A 24,768-nucleotide genomic window follows, 5' to 3' on the forward strand; every position below is an offset into this window, starting at 1 on the left:
GGGATAGCGGAGGTGGTACGGTCTGCATAGTTGCGACGTTGATAGTGAACATCTTGAAGGGGCAGCACAATAAGACGAAGACAGAAGGCAGGAACACACAAGACAGCGCTGTGTTCCGGCCTTCTGTCTTCGTGTTATTGCGCTGCCCCTTCAAGATGTTCAACCTGTACCAACTCGCCCAAATGTCGATCCTTCTACGTTGGTAGTGCTTAGACGATGATGCGTTGTAATTACCATAGGGCCATCGTTTGCGTGGGACCATGAGGCGCACGCAACTGACATGCACGATGAAGTGATGACGGCCGCAGAACGAACAAGCATCAGTATAAGCACCTGTATTGCGAAGAGCAGTGGGTTAGGGGACATTGTAGCTGCACAGCCGCCGCGCCCACCATCATAATGTGCAAAATTCTCCGAGAATAAGGATTATCAACTGAAAGAAAAGAAATTTAAAACTCTTGGGCAATAGGCACGTGGAAGACTTAAATGCATTTCTTTCCATGGAAACCCCGGAGGCTAGTTTAAATTCATGTCACCTATGGCTTTGTACAGAACGTGTACATGCAGTTCTCGTGGGATGTGAAGCCAATGCGTATATTGCATTTAGGTTACCACACGCGTGTGATATTAAGGCAGGCGGGTATGTTGCCTAAGGCTTTCTCGTTTGATCATGTTTACAAAGATAGCGCGCGATTATCGCCGTAACTGGTTACTTCTCTAAAAGAAGAAATGGCGCTTGCTGTCCATTATTCAGTGTTGGTTCTAGGCATTCAGTTAGACATGGTACTCAGAAGCGAAATTCACCAGCAAAAAGCTTTTGTTTCCGTTTTGCCCGTAGACAACGATGTGTCAATAAAGCGCTAACATTGTATTTTATTACAGAAGTTGGTCTGTACGAACTTAAACTGCCAGGCGTTTTCGCAAATAAAGGAGATTCCGGAAATAAACAAGACGGCTCGGCTAGCCAAGGAACAGGCAGCAAACTTAACAAAGTTGGTCAGAAAGTTTTACAGGTGAGCAAAGGCTTCATATAGCTACCACTTATGGTGATTAAGAAATATCATCGGTTCCCATTGCAGTTCTGTCTATGCTGTGGCCTACTAAATTAGGACGGACACACAACTTCGTAAACAGCGTTAACCGACCCTACGATCTATATATTGACATGGGCGTTTCACAAGTACAGCTATGTAGATGGCTGTCCTGCCTTGAAACTTCCTTGGGCAGTCTTTATAGTGTAAACGGAATTCTTACAAACTACTTTACCATTTTCTAGCGATTTATTCTGGTTATAAGAACTATTGCGGAGTCTACAAAAAAGATGTATGCAATTTATGTTATTGTGTATTTAGGTGATTGAGCTCTTATAAAAAGTTATCACAACTGCACCTTCTACATTCTACAAAAGGCAGCGAAAGCTTTATGAAAATATGTGAATACATGATCACCTTAAAACACGGGGAGGGCGGCAGATGGATATTCTAGACGGCGAGAAAAACGAGAACAAGGTAAAAGCGACAATTTCAGCTGCAGAAACGTTGGTTCCCGCTTTTACCGCGTTCTCGTTTAGCTCATGATCACTTTAATTATTTTATTAGCAAAGCTTTTAAGAGCAATGGCTGGCAGCCACTCGCACTTATTCTGCGGAGCATAGAAAGAGCGCTTTCAGAGAGGTTCGAGGGCTCAGTTGCACCGACATCCTTGTCCCCGCTTTGGTTCTTACTTTGGTAGAGGCGGTGTGTCACAGTGGAAATGTGTTATGCGGAAAGCGGACTCCCTTTCACTTCCTTATGTGACAGTCAGAGGCTTGTGTGTCGTTTCAGCTACTTCTTAGGTGATCGTAGTTAGTGGCGCAAGACGCAAGAAACGGCTGCATAAAGTGACAGAAGCTCTTCGCAGATACCGACAAGACGAGTTGGGAGAGGGGCAAGGTGATAGAGCCTGCAGGAATGAGGGTATTTCTCGGCTGACGGGCGTTTTTGTGACCTGCGACCAAGAGAGCCAGTCACAGTCTACCATGCACGTGATGCCGCATACGTGATGAGACCAAAATTGTAACAAGTGCTTAACGCTGGATCAGAGAAAAGCAGGCAAAAGGTAGTTCCTTCCCTCTAAAAAATTAAAGGGTAGTAGCCGGCTGTTTAAGAGGTCATGAATTGTATGCAATAATGAAGGCAGGAAGAACAGTCTCCAAATCGCTGTGCGTAGGAAACGTAGAGGGAGGGCACGTCAGTCAAGAAAGAAGGTCAGTATGGAGATGAAAGGAAGTAGTAATCTATTTATTAGTGGCACACGGCCAGACAAAATAGCTGTCAAGGTGTCAGAGCGATGGTGGGGCATGATGTCTTACAGCAGGAAATCATTTACACCATAAAAGCAGCTGATTTAGCGACCACGTGCGACTCATGGTATACATGAGTATTCGCAAACAGTTACTATCTTACACATTTCAACATGCCGTCTCCTATAAAAGAAAAACAAAAAAAAAATGGGACAGGTCGAAGCAATAGTGACCGTAGACAGAAAAATGTCGGTGCTATGTTGCGTAATTTCAGCCTGAATCTGAGGCCTCATGCACGCATTACCACGTTTCGTGAGTGTTCTTGGAGCGGTGGACTGTGAATACTGAACCTCAGCGTTTGCGAAGGACAGCAACCTAATGGAAAATTGCAGGAATTTAAGCGGTAGCAACCCTTAAACAGCTCTATAATAGCCCTCTCAATAAATAAATAAGTAAATGAATAAATAAATAAATAAATAAATCATTTATTCAATCAATCAATATATGATTTATACATTGTTTATTGAGAAAATATGACCGTGTTGTGGCGCCTTACATCTGCAAAATAAATGTATAACTGGCCAAGTTGACAGATGTAATGTTATAACAGCGTAATAGTATATGGTTGGTAGCGTTGGCAAGAAAAATAGAAAAAAAAAACGTCGGAGTTTCACCCGATAGGCAAGAGAATGATTGCGATAGGAAATTAGTATATAGCAATACGAAGTAAGGATAGCAGTTTCATCGGCAGTATAATCTTGTAAACGATCGCTTACTAACTAAATTAACAATATATGTTGTAAGCGCTACTGAACGAGGACGAAGATAGAAACAGACACACAGCGACAGCGCTGTCTCTGTGTGTCTGTTTCTACGTCCTCGTTCAGTCGCGCTTACATGTTCTAGCATGGTTTCAAACCGTCTAGCCCGCCTACGTGTTTTAACTTAGTTAACGCGCATGGTGCCACGCGTGCACAAAAAACATGAACACATCTCCCTCACAGAGCGCGAAAGCTCGCTGTCAGAATGCTGGATTTAGGAATAGCGGTAGCAGCAGCGACATAATTGACCTTCGTACATCTCTCGCTTGAACGTGGACGAAACGTCGAAAGCACAGCACATGCAAAGCTACTAGCACTACGCGGACTCTGCAAACATCGCACATCGCTTTGAAGATAAGGCCTGCGTTGGTGCGCACTTTGGCCCTATGGCAAATTGTTTTTAAGCTATGGTGCCCACATAGCTGCGCCGTAAACAACAGCCGCTGAAGACCGCCTCGCCCCTCTTTCTCCCTCGCCTCATCCACGTGCCTCGCGTGCGACAGGAAAATGTGCGGTTCAAAGGACGCCTTCCTCGCCCGCGCACGTGAAATTAAGTCGCGTTCCCGAGCTTACCATCACAAGCTTTCACTCGCACTACAGCATGGCGTGTGGCCACGGTATTATCGCATTTGGACTTTATACGGAACCTCACGGCGACGCCAAGACCGCTCAGAAAAGCGCCTGGAGAGTTCATCTAATTGATATTGCAATAAAACATTCTGGCTGGTCTGAACTACTTGCCTCTCCGCTAGCGCTGTTTATCCCTGTCGCAATATTGGGCACCCTTTAGTGCGTAATCATTCTTCGGCTTACTTCTGCAAAATAAATGCATATTTGGTCGAGTTAACAAATTTAATCGTTATAATAGTGCAATAGTAAATGGTTGGTCGTGTTAAAAAAAAGTGGAAAAAGCCAAACAGTGGTCACTTTCCCGTCGCTGCGCCCATTGACCCCTAGTGCTCTGTACACTCGAACGAGCACAGAAAAAATCAATTACGGCATTTTACGTGCCAAAACCACTTTCCGATTATGAGGCACGCCGTAGTGGAACACTCCCAAAATTTTGACCACTTGGGGTTCCTAAACGTGCGCTTAACTATAAGTACACCGGTGTTTTCGCATTTCGCACTAATCGCAATGCGGCCGCCGTGGCCGGGATTCAATTCCGTGACCTTGTGCTCAGCAGCCCAATACCACAGCCGCTGAGCAACCACGGCGGGTAACGAGGGCAGAAAAGAAAGGAAGGAAACGCCGGAGATGAAGACCAAGCAGCTATAGCGGCTCACGAACGACGAGGCATTTAAAGCGAAGGAACAGCAGGTTCCCAGCCTTCGGTTCAAAAAATTGCAATTTGTCTGATTCCGAATTAAAAATTGCGCAGAACTATGCAAAATAAGTTTGTAATCCAGTGACTGCGCGCAATTACATTGAGCTTAGAACGTAATAACAGTCTAATCAGAATAGGCATGAGAGGCAAAAAAAATGGTACAAATAATTTGAGACTCATCGACTGATACGCAAGCGTCCTCTCGATCCAGAAAAGCGATGCGTAGATATGCATGAGCTAGCTAAACAGGTAAGGAAAAGTGCAGTAGCAGCCGAGCCAAATAATGCTAGGCTTTAGTAGGCAACTGTTAAATATTGTGCATCATTACCTGCATGGAAATGGTAGTTTTTACATTAGTATTGTTTCAATTTCACCAAGTCATCCAGCTAATCAACTCAGTCATGTGCTCAGATGGTTTCGAGAACACTCACCTCAATTGTTGCTAATCGTCAATGAAATTTTCTCTTGTCGACCTGACAGCTAAATATAAGTGACCTTATTTTATTTGTGGCCTAATGAGTGGAGCAGGGTTGCACAACTAAAAAGGAGCAAGGGCGAAGACCAACTACTCTCGCAGGCGGAAGCATCGCAATTCAGTCAGATGTGTTGCGTGTTTCGCTTGCAGAAAGGCAATTGATGTTTCTTGTCATCGCACTCGTTCTTACGTTGTGCACATCTTCCTGAAATGCACGTCAGTCACTGAGGACAGAGGGCAGCTCTTGCATAGATGCACGAAACAGAAGATCTGCGAAGGTGCTACCAAAGAGTGAAGCCAGTTTCAAGGCATTGATAGCTACATTTGCCTTATGAAACGCAATGAGGAGCTGGTCCCAGTGTATGCCTTTTTACCTCAGGTTAACACTACAGCTGAATTAGCTCTAGTTGCACTGCGCTGTAACAGTTTACCGGAATAGATGGGAAAGGTCATAATAATGATGATTGCTTTCTGTCGCATTTTGGAATGACTTGAGACGTTGTTAATCATGACCACATATAGCCAACAGACAATGAAGCTGAGGAAAGCATCGGGGAGCATTACTGTGGTTGAATTTGGAATGTAGCAAATAATAAAAGAAATGAAAATCAAAGTGGGATAAAAAGGTAACGTGTTGCTGGTGGGAGCCGAGCCCACAACCTCCGTATTACAATGCGTTGCACTACCAACTGTGCTACGGCTATGGCGATAAATTCGTCCACCAACTCCGGTATTTACATTTACTAGATGTAGCCACAGGAGTGCTAGCCAGCGCCACCCCGAGCTACGGTGGGTGGACGTTGAACATTGATTTTCGCCCATTGGCGTCACTAACACATAATGGCGTCACGTGTTTCATAAAGCCTTCATCGAGAAGAAGGGGGGTTAACTGAATGCCCAGTTTTTACTAAGCATATCATAAGAAGCCAACAAACATTGACACCAAGGACAACATAAGGAAGATTACTTATACTTACTGAATTAATTCAGAAATAATAATTTATAGGAAATGAAAGTGAATGAAAAACAACTTGCTTATTTTTTTTACATTCGTTTTCATTCAAATCATGCAGAAGGTTAAGGGGACAAGCGTCGACCCCAATGAAGTCTTAGTTTCTTTTCGCGTCGTGTCACGTCACGTGACGTGGCCGTGGACGTTTGCGCCACCGCCCTTGAGAGGACCCGACGTTGCCTGACAAATCACCCTTCCTTGCCAACACAGCACTGTAGAGGCAGCTAGGCCATATAGGAATTAATTGGCACAGTCACCACGCGTGTCCGTCGCATGTAATGTTAACGAGGTAGTTAACGAAGCACAGAGTACTGCTGACCTGACAGGCGCGAGCACCCATGTCCAGTCAGATTTGTGTGCCGAAGTGAAGTGGCAGCTGGACGATGTAGATGAGGGCAGTCCGATGGATTGCGAGCCGCGTAGCTCAAGGGAAGACAACTGCATGCTTCAGAGATCAGTGCAACTATCCGCCAGTCTAGGTAGCCAGAGAAGGATGATTTAGTTAGGAATCATTCGGACTGTGCGCGTGAGACAGCGATCGAGACCGACAAATTGTGTGCCGATGCACAGCGTGAGCTGGGCAGTGCAGTTGAGGGCAGTTCGCAAGGAGGTCGAGTTGCATACCTCGAGTAAAACCTGCTGCATTGTTCCAGAGTCGGTTGAGCTGTCCGCCACTCGAGGCAAAAAGAGAGTTGATCTAAAGAAAATTCACTCAGACTGTGCGGGTAGGAGAGCGATCGAAGCCGACAATATGTGTACCGGTGAGCTTGAGGCACGAGAAGGCGGCATGAAAGGGAGTGCGAGGAAAAAGCGCCTTAGAAAGAAGCACCGTAAAGTTCGGAATGCGGTTAATATTGTAGCGCAGCCTACGACGGCGACAGACGCAAAAAGGCAGGACGCGAAGAAAAGAAAGGCGCGGTCGTGGTTGACGACATGTGCGCATCAAGCACGTTTTAGCCACCAGTCAAAAAAAGACCGAGAAGCATGTTCTGCGCGGACGCGGACAAAAGGCGCGGGGCAGCTAAGTTCCTCGTCGTTCCGTCGTTCTTTTCGGAGTGCTGCATGTAGTGTGAAGGAGCGCAAGGTGGCAAAAGGAGACGAGGTGATAGGGAGTCGTGACGCGGTCAGTAGAGTTCGTGATGAACGCCTGGCGCCACGCGCAAATTGGTAAGACACTGCAATGTCTTGAAGAAGCTGAAAGGATGTCGGTCCTTTTGTTGTTCCTGGGTAGCCAGAATACCTTTCGAACCGCAACCACATCGAGTACAGCTCAAAAGTATGAGTCCGTCGTAAACGTGTGGAACGGGAAACCACGAAAGCTTCCGTAGAAGTAAAACGTGTTCTTTTGTTTTATTTTTGAGCATAGGAATATATTCGCGATTAAAGACTGAGTTTCTTTCAATATGTAGGGCATGAGCTTTGTTTATGTTTTTGTTTGAAAGGCCCGGAGATTTGAAAGAGGCGTTTTATGTAAACCTTTAATTTCGTGAAGAGTTCATTAATGCGTAGATAGGCTTTTTTTTGTCCGCAAGTAACCTGAAGCGTCAAGGTTATCGGTGAGAGGCCTACGATAACACGCGTGTTCATTAGTTAACGTTCTTTAATTTTAAAAGTGTTTACGAAATCTCTATGGTTAAGAGCTTAGGTTTTCAGTAAGTGCCTAATTTGCACTGAGAAGCGTTCTTAGTTTCCATTAGCGCGTGTCCTGTGCGGACGAAATGAAACAGATTGTTTATGACTGGGTCGCTCGTGTGTGTTGAGAACGGCCGCGTTCTGACTTCTCTAATAAGCATGCGTGAAACTAGTTATTAGAAGACGCATTTTAAAAGGTTCTACGGAGTGCTTAAGTTACGCAAATTTAATTGTTCGTTTAAGGTATGTGTCCTGTAGGGACTAAAGGAAGAAACGTGACTAAGCGTAATGAAACGTGTGCCTACGACGCAAGTACGCGTTCTGAATAGTGACCACATAGCTAGCGCGATTGTGATTACGTACCTGTTCAGTTGACCATTGATTGATTGATTGAAAACTTTATTATTCCACCGAGCTGGGTTGCCCGCCTCCTAATCTACACGTAGGTAGGGGAGAGGACGAAGGAGTCCCAGTTGACCAGACTGTTCAGTGGCACCAGTACGTGCGATAAGTACGCCACTGCGATAGGGTAAGAACAGGCTGTACATGAAGCTAGGCCGCCTAAGTTAGGCTCGGTTGTTTTCATTAATTGTTTAACATTTCCCCCTTTGTTTTGAAACGACAGTATCACTCTAGCCTTGTCGGCATTCGAGGAGATATTGAACGCAGTTTAAAAAGGTGGTTGGAACTGCTTTATCAAAGTTGGGGAAACAAAAAGAAAACCAGGGTTCATTTCTACATAGTAATAACATGGCGATTCAGGGGTGAAGAGCCTGCCCTGGCATTTGCTGCAGCGCTGTGTTGTTTTGTTTGTTTGACGGACGTTCTCCAGGGCCTGGGATCCCGAAGTTCGTGACACGAGGCTCGTCACCAGGACCCTACATGTTCTATCAGCGTTCCTCTTCGCCAGCGATTGAGTTCACCAGCGATTAGAAACTTCCGGGGTGAGGAGGAGCTGTTAGATACGGGAGCTATCCCTGGCATCCTTCCAGTTCACCAGACCACATCGAATCACCGTTGCACCTAATTAAATTGCGCAGAAGCGCATCTACCACGTTCCCGAGGCGCAGCACGCCCAGACCAGTTGGCGTCCCCCCCCCTCGTGCGCCGCAAATAGAGCTATTCCCTACCGTTTGACTCCTCCCGAAAGTGTACCGGGAGCCTGGCACGATTCCAGGTAACCTGTGCCCCGAGCAAAGCTGCTTTGCAGCTCTGAAAGGTCGCTCGAAAACAACCCGTCTGCCCCCGATGAGCGCTTGCAAACCCGGAGAGAACGACGGCAGAAGTCACCGTGAAGCCCTCGGAACCCCCATCGGCCTATTGTGACGGCGCTTGCAAGATCCGAGGGAGCGACGGCTGTAAGTCACCGTGAAGCCCTCGGAAGCCCCATCTGCCTATTGTGACGGCGCTTGCAAGCCGCGAGGCAACGCTGGTGGCAAGTCACCCATCCTACGCTGGAGCCCTTAGAGCAACCCCCCGACCACCGAATGTGACCGCACTCGCCTGGGCGCCTACCATTGGAGGAAAATGACAACACCTGAGTGGACTCAACGATTGGCCGAAAAGGACGTGACCTCGAGACACCGAAGGGGTTAGAACCCAGAGACAGGGAGACGAGAGGAGCCTTCCCTCATTCATATCTTTCGGGCTTCTTGCCACGGGCCGCGGCGTCGGATTTGCTGCCGGCCATCAGTGACTTTGTGACAGTTATTGACTTCAGGTTTTTACTGTAAATAATGTACCTAAACCTCCAGTTTTCATCTCAAAATACTCCTCAACATCGGCCAACTCCCGCACTCAACGGCAAGATCCAATAACTGGGGGACAGCGGTGGGATTATCCTCCAGATCCAACACGCGAAAGCTAGAGTATGTCAACGGGTATGGTGTAAGCAATGTTGTAGATCCACTGTCAAGACCACGTTGGCTAACACTCTGTAGGCTAGGTGAGAGATATATGCACATTAGAATTGTAGATTGCATATGGGATACAACCATCTCCTGCAGGGCTCTCAGTAGAGACCATTCATTTGAAGTAGTTTATAAAATATCGCGGTGAAGGCTTCAATGCGCCGAACACAAAGTATATTACATCTATTACGAAAAATTCGGGTGTATGACACTACACAATTAAATCTGGATTGAGATGCTCCCGAGTTAAAAAGCTGCTAGCCAGAATGTTTTGGATGATCGTTGAGATAGATGAGTGGCTAGAGACATGCATGCTAGCCCGAAAAGTTGTCAGCAGTTCTTGCTGACAACTTAGATTTCCGTATTTAAATAGTAATAATTGTATAACTCTGTCTGATGATGATTAGCAAATTACTGTTCATGTATAATCATCCTATATATTTAGTGGCTGGGATATACAGATACTTTGATAAAACCATTATGTGTATAATTACTTTAAATTGATTGTACTCGCATGTCTAATTCACAAACGATATATTTTTTTATTCCTGTGTAATCATAAACTACCTGATATGCATTTTCTTGCTTGTAATATGTTGATTTGTATACTTCTGATGCTTTGAGGGTTAGCTGAACTCCTCATTGTGTAATATTTTATACATACTTTAACAGGAGGTCCTCCACAAAGCTTTATTTTGGCACCTCTTTCTGTATTGCAATTAATTTGTAACAAATGAAACGTGTGTAACAGCATTTCGAAAAACTTTTTCCTAGCCGTGCGGCCACTTCGACATTTTGTTTGCGAAGACGTTCTAAAATATCACGTGTAATAGATTTGTACCATGAACCACCATTGATCTTTTTAGTTTTGGTCTTTTATTTATGCAGTTTATTAAAAGTCCGAGGGATATATTTCTTGTGAGGCTTTCTGAAGATGCGGGGAAAATTGATGATTGTGTCTGCCTCAAGTCTGCATATGGAGCAAGTGGAGACCACGACGTTGAACGCACTTTGACGTGCTACAAATGCGTACCTTCATCGTGAGTATACACTCGAACTGTCTTACAGTACCTGTCCAGTAAAATTTTCCACCCCGCGAAGGAAACGGACAGGGAAGGAATGATGAGCATTACCTTATTTTCTACCCCTTTAACGGGAAATCAAAGACATTGCTGACGTAGCATAAAAATGGAGAAAAACAAAAGTTGATTGATTGATGACTTAACGAGACACGTTTATAAAACGGTGGTCAATTCTTGCGTTATTCCAATCTATCTATACTTTAACATGCCTCCTACACTTCTAATTGTCATCTTGAAGATAATTTCTAGGTGGCTCAACTTAAAGCAAACCACGTGAACAGAAGACCCACACGACTAGAACTGGGCTGACCGAGCATGTGGCGCAGCTTTGTTGCACGTATTTATCTTATGCCCCCTAGTATCAATGAGCGCAACTCAAAAGATATCTTGTTCTCTTCAGCTAAGATTTAACGCCATCTGCAGAAACATCTTATTTTATTGAAAATCCTCATAATGCATTTTCTAACTACCGTCTACATCTTAGTGAGATGTGCCTTTGACCAAGAAGCGCACACCTCTTGTATTGGACAATATTAAACCTCACAATCGCTCAATCGCTGATATATATTTATTAATCAAATTATTTATTTATTTATTTATTTATTCATTTATTTGTGATACACTGCCGCCTACCCTTGGTAGCTAAGGCCGAAGTGGGCAGATAGTACAACACAAAAGTACAGAAGAAATGCTAAAGCATACATTGCCAAAGTCATGCAAACAGCAAACGACTACTTCAAGAGCGTGAGAATATTACGAACAGCTCTATAAAATTCTCACTTTTCAAAATATTGCTCTAACAGTGCGCGAAAAGCAGCCAGGAAAGTAAATTTTGCGGGAACCCGCCTCACAAGAGTTTCGACGGTGATGCGATTAACACTCAGACAATGTAGTGCCACATTGCATTGCTAAAGACATGTATATTAGAATCTGTAGTGGTCGTCCTAATACTTTCGTGGCTGTGGCTATATTCGATATATATTATCTCCAGTGTTGGCCTATTTTGCTGGCACTTTCTAGCGCATCGACATGACAGCAGAACCGCGATAACGTGACAATGACCATGGACAAAGAAAAAATTAGTTAGATGAAACAAACATGATATGAGCACGACCGCATCACAACATTACCATGAGTATTCTTAAATATCCGCGAAGGTGTAATGACGACGAAGCCATGGCGACGGCATGAAAACATTGGGGTTACGACGACTGTGTGACTGCGATGGCCTAACGATGAAGGCATGACATGATCCACATTGACAAAATATATTGACTGCAATAGAACGGTTACGGTGGCATAGCGACTTCTGTCCAATGTATGTTTGACATGAGCTTTAGGGCATGACAACTACTGCATGACGATAAAGAAGTGATGTAATTGATGGAAAGACGACCGCATGAAAACAAAGACTTGACGATACTGACCTAATGACGATGATATAAGGACAACGATTTCATGACAATTGACTGGCCACCGGCGTATGAAGGCGACGGCGCGACGGCAATATTCCGATGGAAAAGGCGTGAAGACCTCGACTGATGACAGCCGGGTGAAACTGGAACGACGAATATGGATCGATTTAGATGACCTGGCTACGAAAGTGGGACAACTAATTCATGATGACGACTGTTTGACAACCACTTATAACGATAAAGGCTTAAGAACGGTAGCATAATCACTACTGAAGGATGGTAGCTTGATTACGTCTTAATTGGGATAAAATGACGTCGTTGGAATTATCAAGACGAAATGACCGTGGCGGCACGACAACCATGGTATGACGCTGACGAAGTCTTGACTACAGTAAGGTGACTGTTATGAGGACAGCATGGTGACAATAGTATAACAATGGAATGTTGATGACTGTGTGCCGACAACGTAGTGACGACATGGCATGTCGATAGTCGGATAAAGAAGTAAAAATGACGACGACAGGACGGCGGCGATGGCATCACGACGTCAGTAAGACAATGAACACATCAGGATGATTGTGTGATGGCGATGGCGTGACAAGCGTCGGATGACAAAATTGGAATGACGATCAATACAAGGACCCCGACAGTATCATGACGACGTATGACCACGGATGCTTGACGCTATCTGTATGAAGGCGGCGGTATGGTGACGACGGCAAGAGAACGTCATGAGGACAAAGGAATGAGCACGATAACATACTAATGGTCCAAGGCTTTACGACGACAGCATGACGCGAATCAAATGACGACGTTCTAATGTTGATAATGGAAAGACCAGGAAGGCATCACAACGACTAGGGGAGACCTAGTGGTTCAAGCTGGTAGACTAGTTAGGCACGCGGGCTACCCTAAGAGAATAGATTGGCTCAAAACGCCTAGAGTAGTAAAATTGGGCTAATTGCCCTAAAAGCATAATGTTAACCACAACGCTGTCGCTTCCTAACACCACTAGTAAAAAAGGAAATGCTGCTACAAAGAAAACTGCAATGAATGAAAGCTACAACAAGGAAAAAAATTGCGGCAGGAAACCATCGACGATGATTATCCCAGCAATCGAAGCATTTTTCCTCTGCACGTGGAACAAATCCTGAACGAAATCCCGTCTTCCGCTGGCACGAGTGGCTCACTGGACCGTGCCAGTGGTGCCCTAAAATGCAGGCCCCAACCATAGTGCATTACTTTATTTATATTCAGCAAAGTTTTACTCACTCATTCACTCCCTTCTTCCTGGGGAAAAGCGCACTCGAGGGCGGTCACACTAGTGGACTACTGTTCCTTGATGCCTCTGAATCGGAAGCATAGCTGGTCACTGTCACTACTTGCTGGACCAAATTGCCCCTTCGTCAAAGTGCTTATGTTTACGTGCGCTTATGCTTACGTGTCAGGGCCCCGCAAATGATAGTCTCTCAATCGGGTCCCACTTTCACTGACAATGTGCCCTCTTATTGACTGGCAGGTGTTGATGTTCAAGCACGCTTCAGCGTACCTATTGCATTGCGAAACCAAGATATAATACAAAGCCTAGAAAAACGATTAAATGGAAAACTGTCTTCTAGATACGGGAAAACTGCGCAAGAAAATCGGCCCAGACTGCGCCCCATTACTCAGTGCTGGGATAGAATACTGTGGACGACATGAGGTGCTTCGAAAACGAAATGAAAGGATCTCAGTGAATTTAAAGGACAAAAGAAGAGGTCGTCCAGAAGAAAGAAAAACGGCTCGGAAAGCACATACTTGTTACAGCGAATACTTAGGGCAGGAGGTATTCAAGTTTGCGATGTGTCATGCTATCAGAGCTCACTGCACCAATATTATAGATGCTCCATGGATCCGCTTTGCTGCTATGTTGTCTGGTGAGTCATAATTATGCGGGATGGAAGAAAAAATACGCTTCACATGGCGATGATGAGGATAACTCATTGTATTCTTTGTTGTTGACACCCCCTTAGCAAATAAAATCCAGTAACTCATCCTCATCAATTTCACAGGGAAAGACAAAACTTTCTTGTCTGGTATTTCTGTGCGCACAAGGCTGTAAGAATGAGCCCGTAGTTTTGAACTACGTCTTTTGTCATCGCGCGTCTAGTTAGAGCTCCGTTGAAGGCCTCTATAATTTTTTTAAGGCCCTAACGGTAAGCGTGTTATAAGTGCGACAAAACACTCTTAACGGTGTAAATATATTTTCAGTGTAGATGAGACCACCGGTTGCAGAAGCCCTACGGGCTTCAGTTGCGGGAATTTAAGGCATTGTAATTAACGACAACTTTTTATGTAGTGCTTTACAGATGCAGAAAGTTTGGGCCAGTAGTACTCTGGCGAGGGTGCGTAAGCCACTTAAGAGACGAGAGGTGGGCTCGTCGTGTCAAGCCAGAAGAGTGTCGTCCCCTGGTGCCTGGTCGTAGCCGGTAGTCCTCATGAAGAAGACGGAACGTTACGTTTATGCGCTGACAGCAGAACGCTAAGCGGCTAGATTCTGTCAGATTGAATTTCATGAATGGGATCGCGAGCGAACTGCAGTCGTTACACCGGAAGATCTGCATGAATTCATAGTGCACCCCCTTCGGCCCGTGCTCTGCACCTACCGTATTCCAGAGAATGATGAACACTGTTTTCACCGGTCTGAATTGGCATACTTGCGTGGTTTATCTTCAAGACCTCATCGTGTTTTGGTCACCTTTGAGGAACATCTGCATCGTCTGAAGACTGTGCTGGAAGCGCTCAGCGTCGCTAACCTCACGCTGAACCAGAAGAATGCCACTTCGGTTAAAAAGTACTTACGCTTCTCGGCCATGTCAGCGCTGATGGCGTTCGGCCTGACTTTGACGAGATCACTGCCGTGGCATCGTTTCCTGTTCCCCGAGACAAGAAAGCATTCCCTCGCTTTCTGAGGCCTAGCGCGTATTATCGCGCTTCATCGGCGATTTTTCTATGATTGCCGAAGGTCTGACTACGCTCACACGAGAACATGAACCATTCGTCTGGAATGAAGAGCAGGACGTGGATTTCACAGAGCTACGGGAGCGTTTGCAGACACAGCCAATTTTCATTCACTTTGATTAGTACGTTGATATTGAAATTGATATGAACGCCAGCAACGTAGGTCGCGGCGCCATACTAGTCCAATATCAAGAGGGCACAGAACGCACGATAACTTACGCCAGCCGTACTGTTACACCGGAACGACAGCGACCTCTTACAACGACAGCGACCTTGGGCCCGAAGGTCGTTGTTTATACATTTCGCGTCTAGGGCTTGGCGACCGCCTCTGCGCCATCACTGGGGAGCTCCGGGAATTCGGGAAAAACCGTCTAGGAGAAGGTGATGGTGACTGCCGCCACAAGGGCAGTAGCGTTCGCTGCTCAGACAGGTATTCTTCAATCGCTCTTGGTCTTTCGCCAAATTTCAGCCTTTCGCGGGTTGACGGGAAAACCCGGAATTCTCAGGCAGCAATACGGCATTCACGGTATTCATGTCCGCCTTCGCCACAGTGGTAGCTCAGCGGTCGCCTATCGGTAGCGCGCCAGACATCCGATTTCCTTTGAAGCGGCTGCCGATTCTGCAAATGCTCGATCGGTTACACTGATGGAAGCGTATCATGAGGCGTGGGGTGCACGAAGCGCGGTGTTGCAGGAGTATTCGGTCATCCAAGTGAATATAGGTGGCGCGACGGTAGGTCAAAATGGCTGCCGAGTTGGTCATAAGGCGATCTCGCAAGCGCGGAAATCTCGAGCAGCCAAGCACGTCAGACCCTCTAGTTTCGCTGCCAATCATACTTTATCTCACTAAAACAACGCAAAGTTGTGTAAATGAAGGCGAAACTACGTTCACTGTCGGTCACATCATATCCTGCGGCATCAAGTCCATTGCAGACACCGAGGTCAGCGTCGAATCGCTCTGCCTGCAGAGGAGCGCAGTCAAGGACCCGGCGCACTGCGTGAACGTCGAAGTAGGTGAGCATACATGCTCTGTAAAGATATTTTTCAAGCGCTCCTGTTTTCAACAAATCAGTGTTGTGCAGTAAGAACCAAACTTTAGTGCGCTTATAAATGCAAATTAGAACAAAGACGGCTGCAGAATACAACAATTTACAAAACTCTTAAGGTACACAGGTCATCACGCTCGTCTAGAGCTTCGAACAGCGTATGGCGCAGCAAATAAACTGAATGTTAGCGTAGCTGTTCGACTAGGGACAAAGTACGTGTGCCTGAACGGATTTCATGTTTTTCCGCTTCCGTTTCTTGTTGTTACTTCGTAACTCGGTATGTCCTTTAAAATTTGTTACTTCCTTGAGCAGAACTCGGCACTGTTGAGCACTGCCGTCCGCTGCACATGCGATTACTGTTCGCTTTTTCCTCTTCGGTGCGCCCATGACAACCGCGAGACCGAACTGCACCGCACATTTCTTTTACCGGGCGACTGCTTCCGAGGAGGGACGCGTGGCGCACCTGCGTCACTGGAATGACCAAATAGCGAGTCGCAGCATCCGCGTATGATGCGCCCTTGAGCTCCATAGGTACAGATGGTGTGGCGTCACTGGCGAGTAGGGCTTGCAGAGCATGCTGTACCTCATTCCTGATGAAGTCGGATATGGATTCCGCAGTAGGATCAAGCGGGTAGTTGATCTTTTGTAGATCGTGGCACCCCACTGATTGGAATAAGTCGTAGACAGAGTCGATGTTGATGCTACTTCCTGCAGCTCCTATGTGACCCATCGATGACGCGACAACAGTTATTTGCCGGCCACACACAGCTCGCCACTGCTGAAGCACGTTTTCCGTTGCCGTTGCCTGGTATTCTGGTGGCTGCGGACGAGGCCAGCGAAACGCTGCTCCTTAACCCTTCGCATTAGGTGCCGGAGCTTCCTATCTTCTGCGATGTCCGGGTCAGCTTGGCGAAAGAGGCGCGTCATGTCCAAACGTACATCATTACGCCTTCATTCCGCATTTGCATGCACGACTGAATGGCCCGCTTCGCTCGTTCACAGCGATCAGCATTGGCATAACTCCCCCGCAGGTGACGACAAAATCCGCTTTGTAGTGAGGAGGTTTTACGGCTCTCGTACCAGGTACGGGTGCCATCCTCCAGGCTAAAGTACACATTCTTCAGCTTGGTCACATCGGTAAATTTATTGAAACCAGCGAAGTGTTCGAACTGACTCAACCAGTCGTCGACGTCCTCGAGGAGGGAACGGAGGGAACGATGGAAGAATTTCGGCACTTTCTGCAGCGTATAGTAAACAGCAGTCGTATCGCCTTCCATACCACTTCGGTGTGTCGCTGGCGTCGTCTTAGGGAGAGGTCTACGCTCGGGGAGCAATCCTCGGATTCTTCGGCTGGCACGGTAAACAGGTGTTGTAACTGCAGGTAGAGGACTACCAGAAGGCGTGTGGGACATTGGCTGGGACAACCCCACCACTCCACTAGTTTATCACGTGCAACACAAGGTGTTTATGACTAGAAGTACTGCACCGGCAGAGACAAGCCCTAGCCGAGAAGATGGCCGGCCTCAAAACAGGCTCTTCTTTCCTTTTCTGAATGCTGGCTCCCGCTCGCCGCACCTGGTGACCAGGTGGCAATATGATGGGGCGTTTCCAATATCTCCGACGACAGTTGTTCACTGGAGCCACGACAAATAGTTGGCAAAAAGCATGGTAGGGCCCCCTATGTGTCACATAATATAGCGCACCAATTTGCTGATTGATTAATAATGTAATCAACTTTGCCTCGGAGGCCAACAATCTCTGAAGAAATCTTGTACCTGAGGCTCACTTGGCGCGTTGAGATGATCACCGCGCCGGTCGAGCTGGTGTGAGTGGACGATCTATCCGTGTATATGTGGATTCGGTCAAATTAGAAAGTATGAAAGAAATCCAGAGTTGCTGGTTTCGAGGTCTATGTAGGCAGGACAGTCTTCTTGCTTACTTTTAGAAGGGAAAGGCGCCCTTCGGGTTGTTGTAAACACCATAAAGCTGACGCTGAAAGTCTCGAGGTAGTGAAGCCCTACAATAGGGAGGCACGATGAGTGCTTACTACTTCGGAGAATGACGCCTGTGGCCTTAGTTCTGACAGGTAAGCGAGATAATATTATTGCATCCGTGAAATGTGGCGAATATGCGCCCAAAGCGTGTCGCTGATAATATATGTCCCGATCGGATGGTCTCCAGCCGTTGTAATTGTTGCTGCTGTTAAGGCGCTCTGCAGAAGTTCGAGGGAAGTGGCTAGCAACTATGCTCGCAGACTATGACGCGATCAAAAACAATCACGCGCCAAATCCGTTCAAAAACCTGCAAAGCTTGTGTTCCACGCGAGCCACGCCCCACGTCACCACCCCTGTGTAGCCTAGGCCCAAAGCAGTTGGCTCGAAGGACAAAGGAGCTATGATCAGCGTGGTAGGTGATGCTTGGTTTGAACTTCCCACGCTATATGCACCTGCTGAGCAAGATCACACTTCTAAAGCAAAGCACACTTCGTCTCTTCCGAAGCAATTGACGGAACATGCTCAACAAATTGTTGTCATGCTCAGCTCTCTGGTGTGTGCTATTCTTGTTCTTCATGCAGAACAACAATAGTGCAGGATCCCATCTGTCCAGTTCTCCAAAGTCTTCAGAAGTCCAGTCCCTTCCAACCTACACAGCAAGCAAATGAATAGTAGACAAGAGCAGCAATCGTCCCGGGATGATGTCAGAAGTGTCTTCATATTCCAACGGAATGCGAGAGGCTTGATGACGCGCCCTTGGGGTTCCGGAAGTTCGTGTTTGATAACCATTTTGTTATACTGGTCATGTGTGAACCGTACTTATTACGTACCATAAAACTATCAAGATACGAACATTTTGTTCCACCCACATCTGCTATGAATAGTTTGGTTCTGGTTTATATTCGCAAGGTTCTTGCGTATTTCACAACACCTGGATCACCAGGCGAATACAACCAACACGTCCTTGTTACTATGAAAAAGAGTAAGCCGCTTTTTGCACTTATTGGCATCCGCATTGTCATTGCATTTACTTTCCCAAACAAGTGCATTTGGTTGCAAAAGACTAAGATGATATGGCTGCTACTATAGGTCCTTGGATAATAACACGGGACTTCAACGCTCACCATCAGATATAGGGAAGCACCAGTATCAATTCACGGGGCAGGTCACTCATATCCTTTGCACTAGGCCACAACCTGTGTCTTTTAACTAATGGAAGGCAAATATTTCAAAGGGGAACAAAGTAGAGCAACTGCCTAGACTTGACACTGGTGTCACGTTGCCTTACTTCGGGCGTAAATAGTGCATCATCATCATCAGCAGCCTGGCTACGCCCACTGCTGGGCGAAGACCTCTCCCATACTTCTCTAACTATCCCGGTCAAGTACTAATTGTGGCCATGTTGTCCCTGCAAAGTTCTTAATCTTATCCACCCACCTAACTTTCTGCCGCCCCTGCTAGGCTTTTCCTTGGAATCTAGTCCGTAAGCCTTCATTGCCATCGGCTATCTTCCCTGCTCATTACATACCCTGCCCATGCCCATTTAGTTTTCTTGATTTCAACTAAGATGTAATTGCCTCGCGTTCGTTCCCACACCCAATCTGCTCTTTTCTTATCCCTTCATGTTATACCCATCATTCTTCTTCCCATAGCTCGTTGCGTCGTGCCCAATTTAAGTAGAACCCTTTTCGTAAGCCTCCAGGTTTCTACCCTGGGGATACGTGAGTACTCGTAAGACACAGCTATTGTGCGCTTCTCTCTTGAGGGATAATGACAACCTGCTGTTCATGATCTGAGAATGCCTGCCAAACGCACACCAGGCCATTCTTATTCTTCCGATTATTTCAGTCTCATGATCCGGATCCGCGGTCACTACCTGTCTTTAGTAGGTGTATTCCATTACCACTTCCAGTGCCTCGCTACGTATCGTAAACAGCTGTTTTCTTGCGAGACTGTTAAACATTACTTTAGTTTTCTGCAGATTAAATTTTAGACCCACCCTCTGCTTTGCCACTCCAGGTTAGTGAGCGTGCATTGCAATTCGTCCCCTGAGTTACTAAGCAAGGCAATATCATCAGTTAATCACAAGTTACTAAGGTATTCTCCTTAACTCTCCCTTCTATCCTCAATTCATCCCAATCCAGGTCTCGGAATAATTTCTGTAAACACGCTGTGAATATCATTGGAGTGATCGTATCTCCCTGCCTGATGCCTTTCTTTATTGGGATTTTGTTGCTTTCTTTATGGACGACTACGGTGGCTGTGGAGCCACTATAGCTATGTTTCTGTATTTTAATTATGGCTCCTCTACAACCTGGTTCCGTAATGCCTCCATGACTGCTGAGGTTTCAACTGAATCAAACGATTTCTCATATTCAATGAAAGCTATATATAAGAGTTGGTTATATTCCGCACATTTATCTATCACCTGATTGATAGTGTGAACATGGTTGATTTTTGAGTAGTGTTTACGGAATCCTGCCTGCTCCTTTAGATAACATAAGTCTAAGGCGTTCCTGATTCTAATAACGATTACCTTAGTAAATCCTTTGCAGGAAACGGACAGTAAGCCGATCGGTCTCTAATTTTTCAAGTCATTGGCGTCCCTTTTCTCATGGATTAGGATTATCTTAGCGTTCTTCCAAGATTCCGCTGCTCTCGAGGTCATGAGGCATTGCGTATACAGGGTTGCGAGTTTTCACAGAACAATCTCTCACCATCCTTCGACAAATCTGCTGTTACCTGATCCTCCCCAGCTGCCTTCCCCCTTTGCATAGCTGCCAAGGCTTTCTTTACTTCTTCCGGCGTTACTTGTGCGATTTTAAATTGCTGTAGACTATTATCACTTCCAGTATCATCGTGGGTGCCACTGGTACTGGTGGCCAGTACAAGTGGCATGACATCCCCCAAGGAGGTGTTCTATGCCGTATTTTTTTCAAGTTTGCGCGTCTTTGTTGGGATGAATACTTACCGGAAACAGTGAGGGTCCCAATTTACGCCGACGACATATGCATCTGGTAATCAGCAGTGAGGCGCTTGCTGATTTTTACAATATGACAAGGAAGCAAGATATGCATCTGTGTATGATTGTACACAAGAACCAGCCATCTGGAGAGAGAAACGTGCGTTAGTAACTTTAACGTTAAAGGCGATGACTGGTTATCTACTAGACAGCAATCGCAAGCTTACGTACTACAAGGGTATAATTGACGACTGGGACCTCTACTGAAGAACTCCGTATGGCCACTTGAATACGAATTTGACATACATTGGTCTGACGCCATTGCTGAGCGTGCTCTCACGGGACCTGGCGTCACCAAGCAGCCTGCGCTTGGTGCCACCCGTAAAACTCTACCTAAAGACGCCACAAGTCTACCAGCCACAAGTTGCGGCTGGTAGACGTGCTTAGGAATACTGCAAACTCAATTTGCACATTTTCCGCAAATTTCCGCCGCAGCTCTGACATACCCATCTGCTGCCAGGTTAGCGTCGTCATACGGGGATCCGGTGCTGCTGTGCAGTCTGCTCATCGAGGCGACGGTTACACGAATATTTCATTCGTTCTATCAAACTGGCCTGACGTTGTTCAGATTCCTCTCATGGCACCTGGCATAACCGAGCAGTCTACGCTTGGTGCCGCCCATAAATGCTTACCCAAAAACGCCACAAGTGCCTTGTCAACGTTTGGCGAGCAGCAGTTGCGGCTGGTCGACGGGCTTCTAAACATTACGCATTTTTTGTGCACGTTTGTTGCACTCCATTTGCTTTTTTATTGCTGCTTGACTGCGCAGTGGAGGCAACTGCCCCAGCCTAGTTTTAGTATATGACGATATGCACTGCAATGCCGAGATTGCGCTGCGACACGATGTTCTCCGGCATCTTCAGCGGTAGGCCTGACTGGATAGTCAATGGCCTTCTGTTTAAGCCAACATACAAGTTGCTTGAACTTGGTTTTGATCTGGGCAGTGCATGACTTTACCGGAAAGTGTTCAGCACCTTCCAAATGTTGCTTACGACATGAGGATGAAGCATGATGAGTTCGTGGTTATAACCCGGCACTCACTGCAAGAAGTGAGGCGTCGGAAAGAAAAGTCACTGATATGTAACAGTATTCTCGACTGAACTAAGTTGAGATTAATGGCATTCCTCTCACGCATAATTAAGATTGCACTGAAAAGTTGCGGGAGTTAGTGATGTCATCGTCTGCGTGTTTTCGTCCTGACTTGAAGGTTGCCCATCGAGCGGCGAGGAAGCCCAAAGAAATTAAAGTATCGGTCGCTTTTGTTGCCGCGAGAAGAAGGGAAAATTTGTTCCCAAGACGTGCAAGGCCCATCTACGCACAGGTGAAATTGTTTTTTCAGTCGGCATTGTTCCAGACTCACGAAGAAGAGATCACGAGCAGGGATGTCTTCAGAGCCAAGTTCCATTACCTTTTTGGCAATTAGTTTGATCGCCAACCCAATACAAAAGCCCTTCCGCACGCCTACAGACTTCGACCGAGTCCTACATGTCGTACATTGTCGAGGACTTGGCCCTTTGTAGCAAAGCCGACCTGAACATGACGGAAGACGATAGGGATTTTCACGTCTTCAAAGGCGTTGCTGACTGCAGCTTAATTCCACTTCTGTTCAACAACGTCACCAGCCTCAAGCCTCAAGCAATGCCACCCTCTCGAGCATGCTAAAAGCCGCAGAGTATTGCAACAAATCATGCGCCATCCCAAGACAGCTGCTACGCAATCTTATGAGGGCCTTTTCCACTAGCCATCTTGATGTGAAAGCTTAGCGGGTATTATTTCTCTTTGGGTCGAAGCAGCACAGCTGGCAATTCATTCATGCCATCTGATTCTTCTTCGAAGATTATCTCCTTGATACAGGCCGCTGTATACCAAGAATTGTCCTACGTCGGCCTTCACTTCATTTGTCCCGTGTATTATAAATAAAATAAATAAATAAAAGAGCGCGAGTGCCTCACTTCTGTGTGGACGCCCCTTCTGTGTCTTCACTGATCACCACGCTCTCCGCTTGCTATGCTCCCTCAAGGACCGCACGGGATGACTTGCTCGCTAGGCTTTACGCCTGAAAGAATATACTTTCTTGCGTGTATATAATACGGGACGTTTGCACCAGGATACAACTTGCTGCTGAAGACGGCATAGTTCCCGTTTTCTCCGTGTCATCGTTGCTTCAAATCGGCAACGACCAACTCTGCGATCTGCCGTTACGAGCCTTCATCGATCGGCTCGAAACAACGCCTGATGAAGCCTCCCTCCAGACGTTTCTCCTCAAGGAGGAGAAGTTTTCATCTCCACGGCCCTGACCTTTTGCTCATCATCCCACTACACCTGCGTTTGAGTTTCCTCCACCAGCTTTACGACGCTTCCTTGACTGGGCATTTGGGCATCCCCCGCTCATATCACCGTGTACGCCGTCGCTTCTCTTGGCCAGGTGTCGCCTGCTCCGTACGGCATTATGTTTCCACTTGTGAGTCCTGTCAGCGCCGGAAGAGGCCCTCCGCGCTTCCAGATGGATGTCTCTAGCCTATCAACGTGCCGTCCCAATTATTTCTCCTAGTTTGTCTAGACCTTCTTGGACTGTTTTCTTTCTCTGGCTATTTTCTATCCCCGCAACAACTCTAGTAACAGGCAGCCTGTATCATTATTTTCAATCCTCGCCTTACAATATGTAGCAATACATTATTTATTCTCTTAGGAAGTTATATTATTTGAGTTTACCTGATTGTTTCTTAAAATAATAAATTGTCAACCCCCCGCAGGGGCGTCTGCGTGAGCAGGCGTTTGGTGTGTGGCGACACCACGTACCCGATCGCACGAGTGTCGGACCCTCCCGCGTGTACCCGTGCGCGGCTTAGCCGTGTCCGGGGAAAAGGGGATCCTGGGGGTTGAGCCGATGCCGGGTGTTTGGACCTTTACGGGCCCTCGCGGAGGCAAGACACCTTTTTGGCCTCGGCTTCAGGTAGACGGCACCCCCGGACTGACCCACCCAGGGGAAATCGGCAGTCACCTTTTCCTGTCTCTCCCTAAATCTTCGTCTTTCTCTGTCACTTTTTGACCTTTCCTGTCTTCTTCTCTCTTCAGTTTACTTCCTTTTTCCATGGCGGCAAGGGTTAACCTTGTGTGGCTTCCTGCCTTGGATACAGCTTATTTGGTTATACTGACGGTGTACGACTGGCGTCGTGCAGACTTGTACGCAAGCTCTGCCGCTGTCCCCTCGTTGGGTTCCGTGGTGGGCGGTAGGCGCTGTTGCCGAAGAAAAACATCTTCTCATGGCAGCGAAAACTTCTGTCTATGATTGGCATCTGAAAAGATGCCGCACCCCTAGCACCGTTCGAGTTCTCCTTTCCCAGCAACATCCCAACATTTCCGAAGTATTATGTAGTGCACAGTGAAAACAACATACCGGTAAGGAAGCTCTTTCCATTCCTGGTAGCCAAGTGTCTGAAAGACAAACGGACCGTCATACAAAGCATCAAAAATGTCTAGCTCCTCCTAGAGCTAAACGACAAAGATCAAGCGCAAAAGCTCTCCGAACTTACCAGCATTGGCGACGCGGCAGTGACAATTTCACCACACAGAACATGAAACACCAGCCGGGGTGTGATATCAGAGGAAGATTTATTTGGCCTGAGCGATGAGAAACTTCTTGGGGGTTTCCAAGAACAATATGTGACGAAAGTACAAAGAGTTGTCATCCGCCGAAATGGAGAACAAAACCCGACAAAACATGTCATATTTACATTTAAATGCCTACCTCT

At 46.6% G+C, this 24,768-nt stretch overlaps 1 protein-coding gene across 2 annotated transcripts in view; it reads left to right on the forward strand.

Annotated features, from left to right (window-relative positions):
- Positions 1 to 24,768, forward strand: part of LOC129384356 (uncharacterized) — a 121,823-nt gene that overhangs the window by 46,693 nt on the left and 50,362 nt on the right. For both annotated transcript variants that reach the window (XM_055069738.1, XM_055069739.1), the window contains exons 4-5: positions 883 to 1,013; positions 10,347 to 10,498. In XM_055069738.1, the coding sequence (XP_054925713.1) occupies positions 883 to 1,013; positions 10,347 to 10,498 (283 nt within the window). The remainder of the gene's footprint in view (positions 1 to 882; positions 1,014 to 10,346; positions 10,499 to 24,768) is intronic.

This window comes from Dermacentor andersoni, chromosome 8 (genome assembly GCF_023375885.2).
Source record: "Dermacentor andersoni chromosome 8, qqDerAnde1_hic_scaffold, whole genome shotgun sequence".
NCBI lineage: Eukaryota > Metazoa > Arthropoda > Arachnida > Ixodida > Ixodidae > Dermacentor > Dermacentor andersoni.